We start from the raw sequence: 20,450 nt of genomic DNA on the forward strand, positions 1-20,450 counted from the left end.
TTCTGACATGGCAGCTGGCTTCCCCAGAGTAACTGATCTAAGAAAAAAGGCAAGGAAAAAGTTACAGTGTTTTTATGACACAGTCTCAAAAGTCACCTGTCACTTCCATCATATTCTGTTCATCAGAAGCAAGTTACTAAGTCCAACCTACACTCAAAGGAAAGAGGATAAACTCCAACTTTTTAAGGGAGGAGTATCCCATCACATTGGGAATCCAGGACTTATTCCAATCTGAACATAAAAATTTTTCTCCAGTTCAGGGGAATTTTCTTCTATTATTTAACAAATTACATATAATAATTTATCTGCACATTTTTAGTTGTTTTTTTTTTTTAATTGAGAAACTGTATAAAGGAAATGGTGCAATTCTGGGGTGCCAGTTGAAAAATATTAGTATACTATAAAACTTTCAAATTACCAAGTCTGTCATATTTGTCATCTAGCCCCTAAATCCTATAGGTTACTATTATAGTTAATATTAACTATAATATAATGTAGTAATATAGTTAATATTACTAACCACAGCATATCTACTCTATATCTCTGGACTCTGATAATGATATAGTTCCTGATGCTTCCTAGAGCCTCAAAGAAACTCTAGAGACATCAAAGATAAAAGGGAACATAGACTAATGAAATAAGCTGTAGTCCAATTATTGTCTCAGATATTCGGAAACTATAACAAAGTTTATTTAAGACTATGCAGACCAAATAAATTCATATAGTAATTTTCTCTCCTTAGTGTAAACCCTCAGAGCTATTCTTGTACAGCCCTTATGCACTTATCACATCAACCATGACCTATAGTTTGGACAGATCACCCTGCTTTTCCTAATATGCAAAACAAATCTTTCAGTAACTCATTTTTAGAAGCCCAGTTAATTTACTAGGAATTGTCCAGGACACAGGAGTCTACACTGGCTAGAAGTTTCAAAACTAAAACATGTGATCATATTGACCATGAGGCAAATAACAACACAAGTTAGGAAATTCAACAGACTAATATAAACTTGCTGTTTAAAATCATCCAGAATAATACAATTGCCCTCAACTATTTACAGGTCATACAATAGCCAATATATCTTGTACCCATCAAGAAAAATAAAACAATTAGTCGATTTTTGTATAGACCCTGTGCTAACCCTTATGGTTATTCAGCTAAGGTTGATCAAACTGATTCTTGATATATGTTCTCCTGTTTAGGTGTAGGTTAACTAAAAAAAAAAAAAAATCAATAAAAAATTGTTTTCAAATGTCTCTTGTGATATTTATGATTGTCCTCATTCTTTATGCAGTTCTTCACCATTTGCCAGAGCTTAAATGTCACTACATGGCTATCCAGAGCTGACATTCAAGTGATAAGACAGCAAATCCCTCTTGATTAAGTTCTCTCTTAGAGGAGCTGAATTTTGACCAAAAGCAGATTGTGGGATGGGTCAGAAAATTCTGGCATAGACTATGGTGCAATCTTGATTTAACTATGGTGTAGGTGGCAATATAATGTGATGCCAGATATTACACATAGTAAGCCAGCTGGTCATACATAATGTATAGTTCACACCTAAACTCTCAAGGCTTTTCAGAGGATCCATAAAAAACTGAAATTGTTTCCCCTGAACCTGATGTGGCAGTTTTGTGACATAGCTTCCAAATGTTTTATCATTCCTTGCTTTGAGTGGTGTGGTCAGTGTCCCTTCCCTTGAATCTAAGTTCTATGACTGACTGATAGAATGTAACTTAGGTGATGCTGGATTAATTTCCAGGCACAGGTCTTAAGAAAATGGTAGTTTCCACTTTTGTTTCTTGAGACAGCCATTCCTGAAAATGAGTTCTATGCGCTGAAGGAAAGATCGTCAGAGAAGGAACAAAGGCCTGTAACTCAATGCTGAGTTCCCAGTCAACAGCAATAGCCATGTATGCACTATCTTGTAAGTGATTCTTCCAGCTGCATGTTGAGCTAGCCTTGTTGACACCACATGGAGCAGAGACAAATCTTCAATGTTAAGCCATGCCTAAATTGTTCTTTCCTCAGAAGAGCTCATGGTAGTTGTCTTGTGGGACAGACAGACATTCCTCTACAAATTTGGGAGTGCTCCCCCACCAGGCCCTCAGTGTAAGTCAGCAAATATTGTACTGTCGCTACCACTATGAAAAGATTGATACTGCAGGAACTTCAGCCAGCGCTGTCAATGAACAGCTGTTCTTTTCGCATACTCAGTGTCTCTTACTCATGTCTGTTAATATCATTCTCCCTTTCCTTTGGGCAACTGGTCTTCCCTAATTGATGTGTTCTGGTGAAGCTGATGAAACGGCCAAACACAAAACCCTCCTGGTAGTAGCCATGATCCCTTCTTGCCTTCAATTGTCCCACCCCCTACATTCCCATCTTCCATTGCCCACACCTGAATAACCATAAGGTGAACATAGGGTCCATACCTGGCCTATCAGAGTAAATTGTATACAATTTGCTAAAATTTACCAACCAGTCTCATCCTGATGATATTGATGAACATTTAGGTTCTTTCTAATTCAATGGTTTTCCCAATATTTCCCGCTGCCAATACATTCACATACACACACATACACACACACGCACATATATATATATTTTAGAAGTGAATTTTCTGGGTGAATATGTATATTTAAAATATGATAATATTGTCAAATAGCCCTTCAAAAAGTTTTATAACAATTTATTATCTGTTTAAGTGATTATTTGCATTTGCTTGCCCCATCAATGCTTTGTATTTTAAAATTGTCAGTTTACACTAATATGACAAGTAGAAAAATGTGATGTTATTTTAATTTGTATTCTTTTAATGATAAATGCATATGTTCATATTTACGATATATATATTTTTAATTTTATTTCTTTTTCCTGTGATTTGAGGCTGAGGATCTCAAAATAAGATACCAATTACATCAAAGAAATTTACTTGTAACATATTATTGTATTATTGTTATTAATATCAATCCATTTGGAAACTCGAGGAATTTTCCTTTATTCTTGGAGTTCAGTATTTTCCCCAGGATGTACAGAAGGTATGTGCATGTATGTTTTTCTTTTAATCTTATTCAACATTTATTAGGCCCTTTTGAACAAAGTTCCAAATTTTTCTTGAATTTAGGAAAATTTTCTTCTACAATATATTTAATTTTTCCTTTCTTTCTTCTTCATTAACTTCTCTTGGAAATCTTAGTAAACTTTTACTTTGTTTACTGGATTTATCTTTTCATTTTCTCTCATAACTTTCCTTTTTCTTTTTGCTCTACGTTATTGGAAACTTCCAAACTAGGTCCTTCAAAAAAATCTTGGAACTGTACAGTTAAAATTTGTGCATTTCTCCAGGGGTTAGGGGCCAAGAGGGATGAATGAGTAGCATATGGGGGCTGTTTAGGGGAGTGAAACTATTCTGTATGATACTTTAATGACTACAATGGCAGTCACACATCATTACATATTTATCCAAACCAACAGCATGTACAACAAGAGTTCACCTTAATGTATACTATGAACTCTGGGTGATAATGATGTGTCAGTGTAGGTTCATCAGTTGTCACAAATGTATCACTCTGTGGGGGGACGTTGATAATGGAGGAGGCTGTGCATGAGTGAAGATGTGGGGGCAGGGATTATGGGAAATCTCTGTACTTTCTGCTCAATTGTGCTGTGATCCTAAAACTGCTTTTTAAAAAAGTGCTTTCAAAATATGTAAATTTTATCTCATTAAAAAAGGAACTGTAAAAAACTATCTGCATAGGTGTTGGGGTGGTGAAGTTTTGATAAATTAAGAATGGCAGATTGTCAATGACTGTTGATGCTTGGTGATTGATATTAGAAGTTGAATATATCATTCTGTTTCTTTTGTACATGTTTAAAATTCTCTGTAATGAAAAGTAAGAAGAAAAACAAAACAATAAAAAATAAATTGGTTAACAGCAATTTTTAGTTCTGCTATCCAATCTGTTTCAGAAAACAAAACAAAACAAAAAAACAAAAGCATAAAGAGAGAGAATTTTACTGGAAGGTTATTGATGCCCTCCCAGAATCAGTGGAAGGCTGGGAGAGCTGCCTTAGCAAAAACTTAGAAACCAATACAGCTCAAGGCTTGACAGCAGAAGTTACAACTATGAATTTACAAGAAATTTTCCAAAACACTGCTCCACTGTCAGTCCTATGATCTTTGGACTTTAAGACTTTGCCTGGGCTCTATTACAAAAATGAATACCACCATCTAGTGGCCCCTTCCTAAATCTATGTGTGGTTAGTGGTTTCCTGACTGGTTTTCTAGTTCACTATCATCTGAATTATGTCTTCTATATATTCCTCAGAATTTTTAATTGCTTTTTTAGGGAGTAGGAGAGTCAGGTTTATTGAGGTATCACGTACATAGAGTAAAATCGAATGTATATTTTTATGAGGTTGGTTTTTTTTTTAACCGGGAAAATGTTTTTATTTCAGTTACATGATAACACATCTGCCTCAAATTTTATTTTGGTCTTTTCTGCACTCAGTTGTATCTTGTAACAGTACTATGAATTCCTATAATCTCCATTTTTATGAGTTTTGAAAAATATAAACTATTTTGACAAATAGTTTGTATAACCACCACCATCACCACAATCAAGATATAACAGTTTCGTCATTCAAAAAAATTCCCTCATGTTCATTTAAAGTCAGCCTCTCCACCCATCCCCCCTCGGCCCCTGGCAACCACTGATCTGTTTTTTTCTACCTATAGTCTTGCCTCTTCTAATATGTCATATAAATGAAATCATACACTATATAGTCTTAAGTCTAGCTTTTTCATTGAGCATAGTATGTTGAGATTTATCCATGTTGTCACCCGTATTGATAATATTGATAATTCTCCCTCTCTGTACCATCCTCCCTCCTTTTTTTTTTTTTTTTTGGCTGAGTAGTATTTCATTGTATGGATGTACCAACATTTGTTTATCCATTCACCAGTTTTAGAGGATCTGGATTATTCCCAGCCTTTAGCAATTATGAATAAAATCATTATTAACACCTGTGTACAGGTTATTGTATAAACACAAGTTTTCATTAATCTTGGTCCATGACCTGGGATAGAATTGCTAAGCCTATGTGTGTATATTTAACTTTATAAGAAATTGCCAAAACACTTTCTAAATTGGTTGTGCCAATTTGCACTCCTACCAGCAATATTTTTCTCTGCTTATAACATCCTACCTGTTTTTCTAATATTGCTATATTTTTAAAATTAAAAATTTTTTCTTTTGTCATTATATGAGATTTCAGAAGGTTGGGAAAATGACACCAAAATATTTCAAGTAGCATATTATGTTTATTAACTATTTGTACTGCTTAATTTGTCAATTTTATCTTCCCTGTTTTAACTGGGATATTGGTATTTTTTAATTTGTTATAATGTGCTCCATATGTTTTAGAGATTAACATACTTATTCTTTGCTGTAAAAATGTCCTCAGCTCATCATGTTCCAACGTATGTGGTTTTAAAAATAAGGACAGAATACATAATGTTTTACTAAATCATTTGACAACCATATATTAGGTACCCACAAAATGCTAGGCATTGGAATATATTCTAAAAAAAAATCTAATATTTTGTATAGTGCTTTATCATTTACAAAGTGCTTATATATTATTTCGTTCTATTTAAGCAAGTTAAAAGAAAGAAACACTACCACCCACAGCCACTCTTTTATGTATATATTATAGCCGATTAAAAGGAGAGAAATACGAGAATGACCGATAGAAGGACAGACAAAAGGTGATGTGCTTAATTGGCTAAGGGATGAAGAAAGTTGAAGTAAGAGGTAATGAATATGTGAATGGGGGGCCCTGAAGGAGAGAAAGGAAGGACATTCAATGAGTACAGTCAGGTACCACATAATGACATTTGTCAACCATGGACTTGCATATGTGATGGTGGTCCCATAAAATCATAATGGAGTTGAAAAATTTCTATTGCCTAGTAACATCATAGCAGTCATGCGTGATAGTGCAATGCATTGCACAAATGCTTACCACCGTGTTACAACTGCCTACAGTATTTAGTACAGTGACATGCTATACGGATCTGTAGCCTAGAAGCTGCAGAGGAACATAATTTGTCACCCCAAAAATATGTCTCTTTGGAGTAAGGATTATTTTAGGCTGGTTAATTTTAAGAAACAGCAGACAGGGGAGAGGCTCTGTAAACCAAGTGGCCCTTTGTAAAAGGCAATTACATTTGTAAGGGAAATCTCCAGTTACCAAGGGTGTTTCTCTTGTTGTACCAGAAGCGAGCCAGACCTTATCTCTAGAAACTCTTATCAATACAAAAGGCAATGACTTAAATCTGCCTAATAAGTTTACCTTTGTTTACCTTGCTTTTTTTGGTAACCTTCCATAACTGACTCCTCCTACCTCTAACCTCCTCTTCTGTCTTCAACTTAAGGTGGCACTTAAGGTGGTAGTTTCATGAGTTACTGAGTTTTCCTGGGTTTCTCCCTCGTATACATGTTATTAAACTTTTTTTTTCTTCCTGTTGATCTGTCTTTTATTACAGGCATGTCTCAGCCAAACCCACAAGGAGAGAACAGTTATCTAGACACCATTTCTGGTCTGTGTTTTTTTTCTTCAATACATGTTGTCCAACCTTGGAATTCCCTTGGGTATCTTTACAATGCACTTTCACAATTTTAAATAATCTTTTGAAATGGTGATTGACCAGTTACTTATCTTTTCCAACAAGTTGTTTTTCCCAGAAAAGGAATTTTACTTTTGGCACCTAATACTACCCCTAGGGAAATAAATCTTAGATAAAATAGTAGTTTGGAAAGGCAGACTTTGTGAAATCTCTCCTTTCAGAAAAAGCATCTAGTTTTGTAACTGTCCCTAAGCAACAATAGGCCATGCTGCTTTCTTCTACCCACTGCAAATTTGTGGTATCTTGGTTGAACTGAGGCTCTGAAAGTAGAGCTGATTTCTAAGAAGATGTTGAAATTTAAAAACATCAAGCTAATGGTTATATAGAGGTTCAAAACAAGCCACCCCAAGAAAGTGCCACAGCAGTATGTGGATTATTTTGAGCCAAAGGCAACTGAGACCCTGTGAATTCAAGAGAAACTTTTGGTCCCCTCTTAATTATTTGGAAGAATTTAAATTAGGAGCCTAGCATAGGATAAGAGTTAAAACCAGAAATGAATTTTTACCTATCGATATGGCAGGGCAAACTAATAATTACTGAACATTTGCTTTCCCTGCAGTGACCTACTGAAGCCCCAAAGTGCATTTCCTCATCCCTAGCTCAGGACGTCTGATAAACCCATTTTCTCTTTATCTCTGAACCTCTCGTGCATGTGAGGTCTCTGACCCTCTCATGTATGTTGGGTTTCCATACATATATATGTATTAAACGTGGTCATTTTCTCTTATTAACCTGTCTCATGTCTATTTGATTATTAGACCAATCAAAAGAACCTTGAGGGTAGAGGAAAGTTTCTTCCTCTTTTGCAGTTACAAATTGATCCCTGTACTTGTATGAGTATTATGATGCCTGTTGCCAGAATACTAAATTCATAGATGCTATATAAAGATAAGTGATTTATATTATATAAAAACAGCTTAAATTCCTAATTTAAAAATTCTATATAAAGTGTTATCATTACTTATACAAGAACAGAAAGCATACTGCATTTCAAAACCTAGAGAGCTTCATTTTCTTCACTTTCATTGTAAGCTAGTTTATAACTTAACATGTTTCATTCTTATATTTTCTGTTTTTAATACATGCACTCCAATAGCAGCATTACTCACAATAGCCAAGAGTTGGAAGCAACCCAAATGTCCACTGATAGATGAATGAACAAAATGTGATCTATATATAATAAAATTGACATATATCATATATTATTATAATATTCTATTTTAGTCTTTTGAAATAATACTCTATTTTATATATAATTATTATATTATACATTATACATAATAATATTTCAGCCTTAAATATATATTATTCAGCCTTAAAAAGGAAGGTAATCCTGTCACATACTATAACATGAATGAACTTTGAGTACGTTATGCTAAGTGAAATAAGCTAGTCTCATGAAAAGACAAATACCGTATGATTTCACTTACATGAGGTGTCTAAATTAGTCACATTCATAGAAACAGAAAATGGAATGCTGGTTACCAGAGCCTGAGAAGAGGGGGACATGGAGAGTTATTATTCAATGGGCATAGTTTCAACGCTACAAAAGGAAAAAGTTATGAAGATCTGTTGTACAACAATGTGAATGTACTTAGCACTATTGAATTGTACACTTAGTTAAGATGGTAAATTTTATGTTATGTGTTTTTTTACCACAATTTATAATTATATATATATATCTCCAGTGAATTTGTACCATAAATTTTATCAAGGATAAAACAATTCAAAAATCCATCAAAATCATAGCATTGCAAACAGATGGCAGAAACAGTGGCAACAGGGCTGTTGCTCTACTTTAAATTGTTCCCAGTAATACTTGTGGCTTTAAAGACTGTTTGGCAAAGTATATTTTGAATGTTTAATAAACAATAAAAAGGCTAGAGCCAGTTGGCCTGGTTTAACTTTCAGTTCTGTGGTTTACTGGCTGTATAATCTTATGCTAGTTAATTTCTCTTCCAGTTTTCTCAATCATAAAAGAGTGACAAAGGGATAATAATAGTATACATCTCATAGGACTGTTGTGAGGATTAAGTGAGTTAATATACATAAAGAATTTAAAATCATACTTGGCACATAAAGTGCTATATAAGGTTTACTATTACTACCACCACCACTACTATTATTATTAGAGTTTTTTTGGTCAACAGTTTTAGAAACTTTTCAAAGGCAAGATACCAAAAGTTGTATCCTCTTTTTCCTAGAGATGGAAAAGGGACAGGATTTGGTCAGTTTGCCTCTAAGAAAAGGTGACCAAAATTTGAGAGCATAGTTGAGACAGAGGGCATAGAAGGACATTCAATAAAAATATAATAATGATAACATTCGGTGGTCTTCTGCTTTAATAAAATATGATGTTAAAAAATATGAATGTATCAGATATGGAAATTGGGTGATTATTTTTATTATATAAACATCTGTTGCTTTATGAAAGTATGAACTGTAAGATTTTTAAATCATGAGCTTTTGTGGTACACTGTATTTTTTTTTTTTTTAAATTTTGAAGCAAAGTCGCAGTAACAGTACAAAGAGATCTCATATACCCGTCACTTAGGGATGGCATTCAAGTTTTGCCAACGGTCCCAAATATATTTTATAGCAAAAGTTTCAATCCAGGAGCATGTATTTCATTCAATTGTCATGTCTCTTTATTCTCCTTTAAGCTAGAAGAGTTCTCAGTTGCCTGTTGTTCATTTTTTAAGATTACAGTGACTAATTGTATTTTCCAACCATGGCAATTCATTTCCAGTTCCACATGCTCTTCCAGAACCCTCTCCTTGAATCTGGACAGGCCTGTGATTCATTCCATGAGTAGGATGCAACCTGTGTGACTTCTAAGGCTAGGTTAGAAAAGGCCATACAGTTTCTACCTGGCATGCTCACTCTCGTTCTCACTCTCTGCTCTCTACTCTGTCTCCTTTGGAGTCCTGAGCTGATATATAGGAAATCCTGTTACCCTGAAGTTGTGGTGATGAAGAGACCACATAGAGGTAGAGATGTTAGATGGGCTGCAGCTATTCCAGCCCTCAACTGTTTGAATCTCCCAGCTCAGATATCAAGAGATGTGAGTGAAAAAGCCTTCAGATGATTCTAGCTCCCAGCCTTTGAGCCACTCTAGCTGAGGCCTAGTGGAGCCAGGCTCTGGGCTGACACATTAGATGACACATTAGGGAAGAGAAGAGCTGCACCTGCTGAACCTTGTCTAAATTGCAGTAAAATAAAAAGTGTTGTTTTAAGCCACTAGGTTTTAGGGTGTTACAAAGCAATAGAAAACTGAAATAATTACAAACCCGTTATATTGTGGAATGTGCCTCTATTTGGGTTTGCCTGATATTTACTCATGATTAGATTACACATTTTTGGCCAGACACCACTGAGTAATACTGTGCTCGGCTCACTATATTCATCACATGACACATGATGTTGACTTGTTCCATTACTGTCGATGTTAACTTTGATCACTTGAGTAAGGAGGTGTCTTCAGGTTTCTCCAGTGTAAAGTTATTCTTTTTCCTTGAATAATTAATAATTCTTTTGTAGGAAGAGGCTTTGAGACAATGTAAATAAAAACTGTTCTTATCTAGATTTCACTCATGTCTTTTAACACACATTGATGTTTCTTGTCTGAATTTTTCATTTCTGTGATGGTTGCAAAATGATTACTTTCTAATTTAATTATCCCTTTGACCTTTATTAGTTGACATTTTATTATAAGGAAGGGGTTTCTCTCCATTTAATCATTCATTTACTTATGTAGTTATAAACAGATGGATTCCTAATTTAATCAGTTGATATAATCTGTTTACCATCTCTATTTATTTTGATATACTGTCCAAGATTTGGCCAGTAAAAGTCCTCTCAAACTGAATCCTGTGTCCCTCTGACATGTCCCTATTATTCTCTGAGCACTTCCTTATTTACTGGCACCAAAAGATGTTCCTGGTCACCTTGTTCTTGCCTCGGTCTTAAAAATCAGTCATTTTTCTAAGAAGCCCTGGTTCCTCTTGTTGGAGGTAGGTATTTAGAAATCAGTATCTGGGTGCTATGTTTGCTCATTGCTACTGGGATTATATTGGTTCCAGGGCTTTCCATGGACAGAGACAAGTAAACACGTAAATACAGTAGAGGATGGTGAGCACTAACGAAGGAAAAGGGTTATGGGAACACAAAAGAGCAAGGGACATCTATCCAAGGACTTCAGAGTTGTAGGGAGGGAAACAGAACTAATCTAGACAGAAGATATTTAGGTGCAAAAGGCCCAAGGCAAGAGAGAAAATATCATGTTTAAGGAAAGAAAGCAGTTTAATATAGCTAGGGAATAGAGTGAAGGGGCCATGGTAAGAGAACAGGCTACAAGTCAACAGGGGCTGGCCAAATCTGCATGTGCCAAGTATGCAACACTGGAAGTTTGAAGTTTATCCTGAGAGCAATGGGACGCCATTAAGAAGGGATATATGATTAAATTTTATTTTAGAGCAGTTGTTTTCAAAATTTTAAAAAACACATACCATCCTAAAACGATTTTGAAAAACTATGTACTTGTTTCCACATTTTAAGTTGATACCTAATATTTTTCATAAGTTTAAGAGTTATTTGATTATTGGGAAATTTAAAATAGTAAACATTTTGAAGCTGAAGATGACCATGGATTATATCTGAAGTAAATATTTTATGATATGATACACAACAAATCTGGGAATTTCTATGGATTTTATCAAATGTTTCATGAAAAATGTGTTGGTCTCGGAAATCACACAATTACATCTATAAGAATCAGCATTCTATGTTGCCTAGGTTGTTCTGAATTCACAGTAATCTTCACTCTTAACAAAAATATGTATGTATAAGGCAGGTAAAGGAAGACTTTAAGATGCTTCAATTAATCATTAAAATAGGTTTCCAGACTTCCACTTCTGCCAAAGATGGAGTAACAGGTATTGAATTTACCCTTCTGCCTGAAACAACCAAAAAAAAAAAAACCTCATACAAAATATATAAAAGAATGGTTTCAAAATACTAAATATCACACATCAAAGGACAGTGACCTGAGAAACAGGCAACAAAAGAGATGAACCCTTCAATTGCCCCAGCCTACTGCCTTGAGAATCTCCAGTTTATATACATAAACCTAACCATATCAATAATCATATGGGAAGTAAATTGTCTAAACACTTCAATTAAAAGACAGAAGTTGACAGATCAGACCAAAAAAACAAGTAATTTAAAATATTTATGACCCTATTAACAGAACTTCAAAATACATAAAGCAAAAACTGATAGAACTATAAGAAGAAATTGATAAAAATCACAATTATAGTTGGAAATTTTAGTACCCCTCTCTCAATACCTTATAGAACAAATGAAAAGAAAACTAGCAAGAATATAATAGTCTTGAACAATACTATCAACCAATTTTACCTACTTGCATTTTAGAACACTACACATAATAGCAGCAGAACATTCACCAAGATAAACTATATTCTAAGTCATAAAACCAATCTCAAGATATTTAAAGGAATCAAGTCATACAAAATATATTCTCTGACCACAATAGAATTAAGTTAGTAACCAATGATATAAAGCTCTCTGGAAAATCTTCAAATATTTGGAAACTAAATTCCACGCTTTTAGATAACCTATAGGTCAAAGAAAAAATCAAAAGCAAAATTTGACACTATTCAGAATCAAATAAAAAAAAATGATATATAAGAAATTGTGGGATATTGCTAAAGCAGGACTCTGGTGGAAATTTATAGGTGTAAATTCATATATTACAAAAGAAGAAAGGTCTCAAATCAATGATCTCAGATTCCAACTTAAGAAACTAGGAAAAGAGAAAATTAAAGACAAAGCAAGAAGAAGAAAAGATATAATAAAGATCAAAGTTGAAATCATTGTAATAGACAGGAGAAAAACAACAGAGAAAATAAAACTAAGAGCTGTTTTTTAACATTGGTAAACTTCTAGCCAGGTTGATGAGAAAAAATAGAGACAACACAAATGACCAATATCGGGAATGAGAAAGTTGACATCCCTATAGATTCTAGATATTAAAAGGATAACAAGAGAATATTATGAATAACATTATGCCTATGAATTTCACAACTTACATGAAACTGATAAATTCCTTGAAAGACACAAATTGCCAAAGCTCACTCAAGAAAAAACAGATAACCTGAAGAGCCCTATGTCTACTTTTAAAAATGGATTTTATAGTTAAAAAACCTAATTACAATGAAAACTTCAGGTTCAGAGGGCCTCATTGGTGAATCCTACCAAATATTTAAGGGAGAAATAAAACCAATTCCATACCAGCTCTTCTAGATATAATAATTCTACACAAACATAACTTTATTCTTTGAGGCCAGCATTACCCTGATACCAAAACCAGTCAAAGACATTACAATAAAACTACAAACTGGTATTCCTCATGAACATAAATACAAAGCTTTGAAACCAAAATTTTAGCAAATCCAATCCAATACCTAAAAAGGAAAAATACATTATGATTACTTTTAGTTTATCCCAGGAATGGAGGGATGGTTTAACATTCTAAAATTGATCAGTGTAACTTACCACATTAGCAAACTGAAAATAGAAATACATAATTTCAATAGAGAAAAACATTCGACAGTATCCATTCCTGATAAAAATTCTCAGCAAAACTGCAATATAAGGAAACTTTCTCAAGTTGATAAAGCGCATCTATGAAAAAGCTACAGCTTATGTGTGAAACTGAATGTTTTCCTTCTAATATTGCAGTGCTAGTGAGATCGGCCACAAAAATTGGGGGACTTTTGTTTTGCACTTGTTGAGTTTGTGGCCCAATATGTCATTGAACATCTAATTGGGAATGTGTAGAGTGATATGGATCTGGAGCTCTCTTCTGAGCTCCAGACATAATTGGCTCAGGACATAGAGCCGATTAGGGGTATTTTTAAACAAGTCTATATTTTTAAAGAAATGCCCCCAAGGAAACACATGTGAAAAGATGAGAAGAGGGTTAGGAATGGAAATACTGAAGAAAACCAACACTTAAGTCTCCTCCTGTAGGATAAATACAGGAAATGGGGCAAGAAAAGGTGACCAAGAACAGTCCTTGAGGTGAAAAGATGCTTCTATGATGTATTGTAAGAGAAGTCTAGTTTCAAGAAAAAGGGAGGGGGTCAATACAGTCAAAAGTTGTAGAAGAAGAACATAAGATATAAGGATTCTGGTACATGCTGATATTCTTAGCCATAAACATAAGTGACCACTAGAATACATTTAAACTAGGCATTATCTAATATAGATGGGATTTAGCCAATCCTTAGTGCCAGCGGTACATCACATTCCATTACATTCTGGGTGGATGTTGATGCAAGTTGAAGCTCTCCTATTGGTTACTACTGTTCTCTGGATTGTTCATACAGATCTACCAAGAGAACCCAGTATCCATGGCTTTACAAAGTTCAAGTATCTATTTTTCAGCTCAAAATAGGGTAAGTGAAATGCTTTCTTTGAGTCAAAAGGCCCACTAGAGCCTTGGGCCTTTTGTTCCTGTAAATATTTTACTGTCGAACTATCATTTCCCAAAACAGGTGCCCCTTATCTATACGGAGAGCAGAGGCATATTATGTCACTAAGCCTCAATTCCATCATTAGTAAAAAGTGGGTAAGAATATCAATCCTACCTCACTACTTGCATGAAATTGGTTAAAACAAAATGAGTTTGGGGAAGTCAAAGTTTCTCACTTTGGCTCCTTAATACCTGGACTAGAGCCTGACACAGCATGAGCTAAGCAAATTTGGCTGTATAATAACAACTGAGTATTTGTTAAAAGGCTTTGTTAACTGTAAGTGGTTCCAAGTGTTTTTATTTATTCCCCAACGCCATGTAGGCCCTCACGTGACCAAATTCAAAGTAATATCTCATCTTGACGGGTGCCAAGGAGTCGCTGAAAGGACTGCAGTCCCAATAAAAACAGTTTGCTGTGCAAACTGAGCTTCATGACCAGCCCTTTGGTCCAGTTTCCCCACCAGATTGTCGCCCCCCAATTTTTTTCTTTTGGAAATTCTGCATCCGCTGTATAACTTTTGCGGGACCAGTGATCAAGTCTCATTTTGACATCCCTTGACACGCCGCCACGAAACTCTTCCAAGCAGCCTTGGCCTCCCCGCACGTCCCTAAACCTGAGGCTGTGCCATGGGCTGCGTTCTCCGAGGGAGGCCCTCAGCTCTAAAGTATCCAACTCCGCGCCGCCAGTCCCACACTGGTCGGAAGCTGCAGGCGAGCGGACGAACTGCAAGGCGACTGCAGCTTGGGTCTTCTTCCCAGGCTGGCCTTAGCGGCGGGGGTGAGGCGCGCTCCACCCACCGCTCCTCCTGGGGCCCGCGGCCGGGTGTCGGGGCACGACGCGCGGAGCCGGGGGCGGGGATTGGGGGCGAGGCCGGGAGCCGCAGGCCCCTCCTCCCGTGGGCGGGCAGGCCGGGGACCCGGGCGGGTTTCTTCTGCCGGGAGCGGGCCTCGGCGGCTGGGTGGACCGGGAGGAGGGAACGGACGCGGAAAGCCCCACCTCCTGAAGCGGGCTGTTCGGCAGCCGTCAGTGTGTGTGTCTGTGTGTGTCTGTGTGTGTGGGGGGGTGTCCGCGGCCCCGCTGTCTTGCCGAACGGGCTTTGGCTCCTCCCAGTGGCCGGCCGGGGCGGAAGCAGGAGGCGGTGGCAGCGTGTGCGCTGCTGGTCTCTCCCGCGGCGCTGGGGCCCGCGCTTCGCCGCCGCTGGATTCGGCGCTTCGCAGGCGGCCGGCTGCTCTTCGCGCTCTCCCGTTCCTCAGCCAGGCCTCCCCCTCGGCCCGTGGCGTCGACCCCGCCGGCCCTCTCCCGCCCCGTCGCACACTCTGGCCACCGCAGCCCCGACCCCGATGGCTCTGTGCAACGGAGACTCCAAGGTCAGTCTCTGGCGCGGGGGTCCCTGTGTCACCGCCTTCGGACGGAGGCGAGGCCCCGGGCCCGGGGGCCACCGCGCGGAGCCTCCCCCGCCCCCTTCCCCCAGCCCGCCAGCCGAACCCTGCGGCCCCAGCAGCGGCGTGTCGGAGAGCCACGGGCCGGGCCTGTGGCATGTTTTCTCCTCGGGAGCGGCAGGTGCTTTGTTGATTTTGTCTGCGTGTCGGGGTTCCTGAGCCCGCCAAGCTCTGGGCGTCGGGGAAGGCGTCAGTTCCCTGCGGCCGCGGCGCCGGTCCTGGCCTCCCCCGCGCCGCCGTGGAGCGCAGAGCCCCCGGAGCGCGGCTCGTGGGTGGGGGTAGGGAGGCGATGGGGGGGTTTGGCGGGGGGAGGGCGGACTTAGCCCTCACCCCGTCACCTCTGGAGGCTGGGGGCCTTTTGTGGAGCTTCCGGGGACCCGCCGAAGTCAAGGCAGGGTCGAGGCCTCGCGTGCGCGGATCGAGCTGGGCCATCCTCTCGTCTTCCCGCCACCCCGTTTCTAGCCCTCGGGGAAGCCCGCGGGGTTCCCCCACGCTGGCCTGGGGGTCCGCGGCGGCTGGGCTGGCCCTTGGCGAGGCCGCGTGACTGCAGCCCGCCCCCGCCCGGGGTCAGGGCTGGTGGCCCGAGGGTCGCTCACTCCGTTCCCCTCCCCCATCCTCTGATGGAAGGAGGGTTTCCAACCCCGCTCCCATCCAGGTCGCTCCTTATTTTATCTGTTCGTTTGCGGCGGTACCGGCTCCCGCAGTGGGAGCCCTGTCCCCGACGCTAGCCGCTGCCACCATGCAGGAGGGCTGGGGACTCGGGAGTCCCGGGGTGCTGGAAAAGTATCTAAGTTGATGTGCGGAGTGGGGAGAGCACGTTTGGGCCGCTGCGGCGGTTCTCGTCACCTCCAGCTCACTTTTTCTTTAGACCGTCTTTCGTCTCGCTTCTGAATTGTGAGCATCTTCGCTTTCATTTCTCTGTTCCAATTTTCGTTGGCCTGGAGTTCTCATAGACCCTCACAAAGTCAATTTGTCAGCGGGAAACGGCACGGTTTTGAATTGCGATTTACTTGAGCAAGGCGTACCTCCTATTTGCTATTGAGGGCTTTGCTTTAAGAAATTACTTCATTAAATTTCATTCAGGTGTGTGGAATTTTAAACGTCAGATGGGAATTGGTGGTGTAAGTCAGGTAGTATTCTCTTAACAAAGGTGGTGCCTAAGTGGCACATCTTAGTGGGTGCTCTTCGTGAGTGCTTGCTTAGTATCTAGTAAACATTCAAAAAGTATTTGTTGAACAAGTGAGTGAAGATTGTAAGGTAGCTGACATACTCTTTTAAACAGAGGCAACTGATGCTAAGACTACTTGGAGCTTTTTCTCAGGATTATATAAGTAAATGGAGACACTCAAACCTGAGAATGTAAACCTCAGTGTATGGCTCTTTCCTGCTAACTTGCTAAACATTTTTCTTTTTAATTTCGAGCCTTACAGCTAGCTTATTGGAAAGATTCAGCTTTGTCTTGGTAGAGGAAATGAGTTATTTCCTAGCTGGTATTTTTTTGTTTGTTTTTTTTACCACTTGAATTTTAGAGGCTCTCAATCAGTTTGATATGTTTGAGACTCAGGTGAATTGTCGATTAGTTTATTTTTATTTCAGGGTCGTTTATATTTTATAGCATAATCAAGAGTTGTTCTTTTTTTAAAAAAAGTTTTTGACTCTACTGACAATTAGATGTGGACCGAATGGGAAGTATTTTCAAGAGAAGTACAGAGAAATAATGTATTTCATCAAATCTATTATTATTTCATGTACTCCTAAGGGAAAAAAAACCCCGCCTGCAATTAAACCATATGTCATTGATGATAGGAAACATTTCAGGTAAACAGATGTTGAAGTATGGGGAATGTGCATGATAAAGTAGGTGAAATAAGATATTCCTAAGACATCCACCTGGAAATCTGAGTAGGCATCTATTTTTCGTAGCTTACCACTGAACCACCTTTCCCTCTAGAGTGAAATCCAAGCTTACTTGGTACATCTTTTGTGCCTCTGACAGTTGTGTATAAATCCTAGTTTATAAATTAAAGAGAAGAAAGCTGATTTTGTTCTGGTACATTTCAATTTTTATCACGGTTTTCTAAAATGACTTTTTTTCTGCATGATAGAAATTCGGGAGAGACCTAAAATCTGTAAAAGTTTTTAGACTGTTTTATCTACAGAGTATCATTTTAGAACTGGAAAAGACCTTTATGTATTCTAGCTTCTTATACTGAAAAAGACGTAGCTGGGACTAGAACCTAGTTTTTCTTTTTCTTCAGGCCTGTTTTGGCTAACCATCCAAGGCAGAGATTTTTGTTTCCTTAGTTAAGGAGCTGATCTGATGTTATTTGCTTAAGATCTTATTTAACATAAACAAGCGCATAAGGCAGTCAGCTATGCTTTAAAATTTTTTTATAGCTATTCAGTGTTGTAGATGAATATTATATGAATGTCAAGTATTAGACATAACTTTTTTACGGTTTTATTAAGACAGGATTATCAGAGTAATGTTCTTCGGGCCACTTTTTCCCACTTTTTGGCCCTATTTAAGCCTCAGACTCTTTCGGTTGTAGTAGAGGTGAGACTTGCCCCACCACCTAAGAGGTTGACTAGAGTATTTCATACTTGGATTAAGGTTATCTTATAAATACTTATTGCTTTGTTAGAAATTTAAATTTGGTGTTTTAAATTTAAGTTTTTGAATTGAATGGAAAGATGGGATGCATTGAGAATTAAACTATCCTTTTATGATAACCCCATAACATTCTTTTTAAAGGTCAAAAATAGGTGTTTTTTTTTTTTCTTTTCCGCTTCAGATTTTGTTCTGTTAAGATATTCATTTAGACTGGAAGAGCTATTATAGACAAAAGGAATGGTTTTTATTGTTTTCTGTTCTTAGACTTGGAAGGTTTTGAAATTCTTCCAGGAACCTCAGATGACCTTGCCTTCAGCATGGGCCAACTTGTCACTTAAGGAAAATAATTGTTTTTTAAGAATTAAAAAAATATATAGAGACTTGTCCTGTACTTGTTCAAATATGTTTGATATTTTATTAAGGCTATTTAATGAATTGTATTTCAAAAGATGCTGTTTGAAATAGTGAATGATTATTTGCTATCCCTAACGATAAAAGTTTCCTTTGTTATGCTGCTTACACTGTTTTCATGACTAAACCTAACCTAACCTAAACTCTTAAGGTGCTTAGAATGAATGAAATCCTCAGGGTTAATTCAGACTTCTGAAACATGAAACACTTTGTGAATTAAAGTAATTGTTTCATAGAATTTTGAATATGTGTAGCATATATAATTTTGGGTTGTATAGAATATTCCTTTTTTCATGCTTATTGTGAAATAGAGATGTTTCTGTATTTGCTCAAGAATCACAGTGGTTCAAAAAAATAACTTTAATAATAGTTTGATATTAATTGGTTTGCTTGTTGGTGGACTCTTACCATGGCTTTGGGTTCATGGTTTTGAGGACCCAGGAGATGTTTTATGTAGTTATGGCTACACATTCCCAATTATAGTCTATTATAATGTGTTAAGGAATAAGGTGTTTCGTTATAGTAGTGTGACTATATAGTCTCTTTGTCTAAACTGGGGCACTTGATCATAAAAAGAAGTGCTAAAAATAATAGAAATTTCTCATTGCTGTAAAATAAAATGTTACCAAACATTATAAATAATTGTAGATTTACTCAATATGGTAATTAAATGGCAAAACTCCTGTAGCATGGGTGTGTAGATTAGTCTCTTTGTACAGTATGCACAGAAACACACGGTGTCTCTTTCCTGCATGTATTTCACAAACACCTTCCATTTCCCTCTTACCCAGCCAATGGTGGCCTGGAGGTTTTGAGCATCTTGCATGCTGAGGAATGGCTGTGGCACAATTGGGAGGTGCACCAAGTGGCTGGCAGGGGCAGCAGCTTTAAACATTTCTCCCATCAGCATCCAAGACTGGATAGAGGTAGCTACCTCTAGTTGTCTGTATGTAGATATAGTTCATTTTTTCAGGAAAAGGAGATGGGCTATTAGTGATTGGCTTTCAGATTGAATCAGAAGTTAAAGTGAGAAATCTATTCCCTGCTCCTGCACTCTACACAATGCTAGACAAAGTCATGGCAGAAAGTGTAAGTATAAAGTGAGGTATAACAAACCCATCCTGTCTTGGTTAATGCAGTTATTCATAATAATATGTTTAAAAATGAAAAATATGAGACATTTTAAGCTGAATGGGATAGGAATGACAGGTATAAATTACGACAGTCCTCAGAAAACAGGGCTGTATGGTCACTCCAACTACAGAGCGCATGGTATCCTGATTTTGGATCTTGATTTCTCTAGTGACATGTAGTTAAAATTTGGCTAAAATTCAAGCCTAATATGTATACATTAGAATAATTTTTCTAAGTTAGTAACTATGCTAAGAGAGTTATTCTAAAATTCTTAAAAATTGTCAAATTACTTATTTTCTAAAAGTCGAGAACCAGCAATATTGAAACTAACCAAAGGGAAAAATAATCTGCTATAATCTGCCATAAAATTTGCAGAGGATATTTCCCAAACCTTTAAAGCTTCCAGAATGTGTAAAATTCTGGTAGTTACTCCTCTTTGTCACCTGGAGAACAGAATCCTTTTTATCTCTCAAACTCTTGGAGATCTGTGTAAATTTAAATCACCCTCACCTTGTCTTTAATTTGGAGAACTAGTTTTAGTAATTTTTATCTTCTGAATTTCATTAAGAATGTAAATCTAGGACTCCAGAATTCTGAA

The 20,450-nt window shown here is 37.7% G+C and overlaps 1 protein-coding gene across 2 annotated transcripts in view; it reads left to right on the forward strand.

Annotated features, from left to right (window-relative positions):
* The first annotated feature begins 15,216 nt into the window (after positions 1-15,216).
* The window catches only part of GMPS (guanine monophosphate synthase), a 61,951-nt gene continuing 56,717 nt past the window's right edge, over positions 15,217-20,450 (forward strand). Inside the window, exon 1 of one of the 2 annotated variants that reach the window (XM_011379298.2) lies at positions 15,217-15,621. In XM_011379298.2, the coding sequence (XP_011377600.1) occupies positions 15,595-15,621 (27 nt within the window). In that variant the 5' untranslated portion in view covers positions 15,217-15,594. The other variant, XM_011379304.2, reaches the window with a different exon arrangement.

Source organism: Pteropus vampyrus, unplaced genomic scaffold (assembly GCF_000151845.1).
Source record: "Pteropus vampyrus isolate Shadow unplaced genomic scaffold, Pvam_2.0 Scaffold12, whole genome shotgun sequence".
Lineage (NCBI taxonomy): Eukaryota > Metazoa > Chordata > Mammalia > Chiroptera > Pteropodidae > Pteropus > Pteropus vampyrus.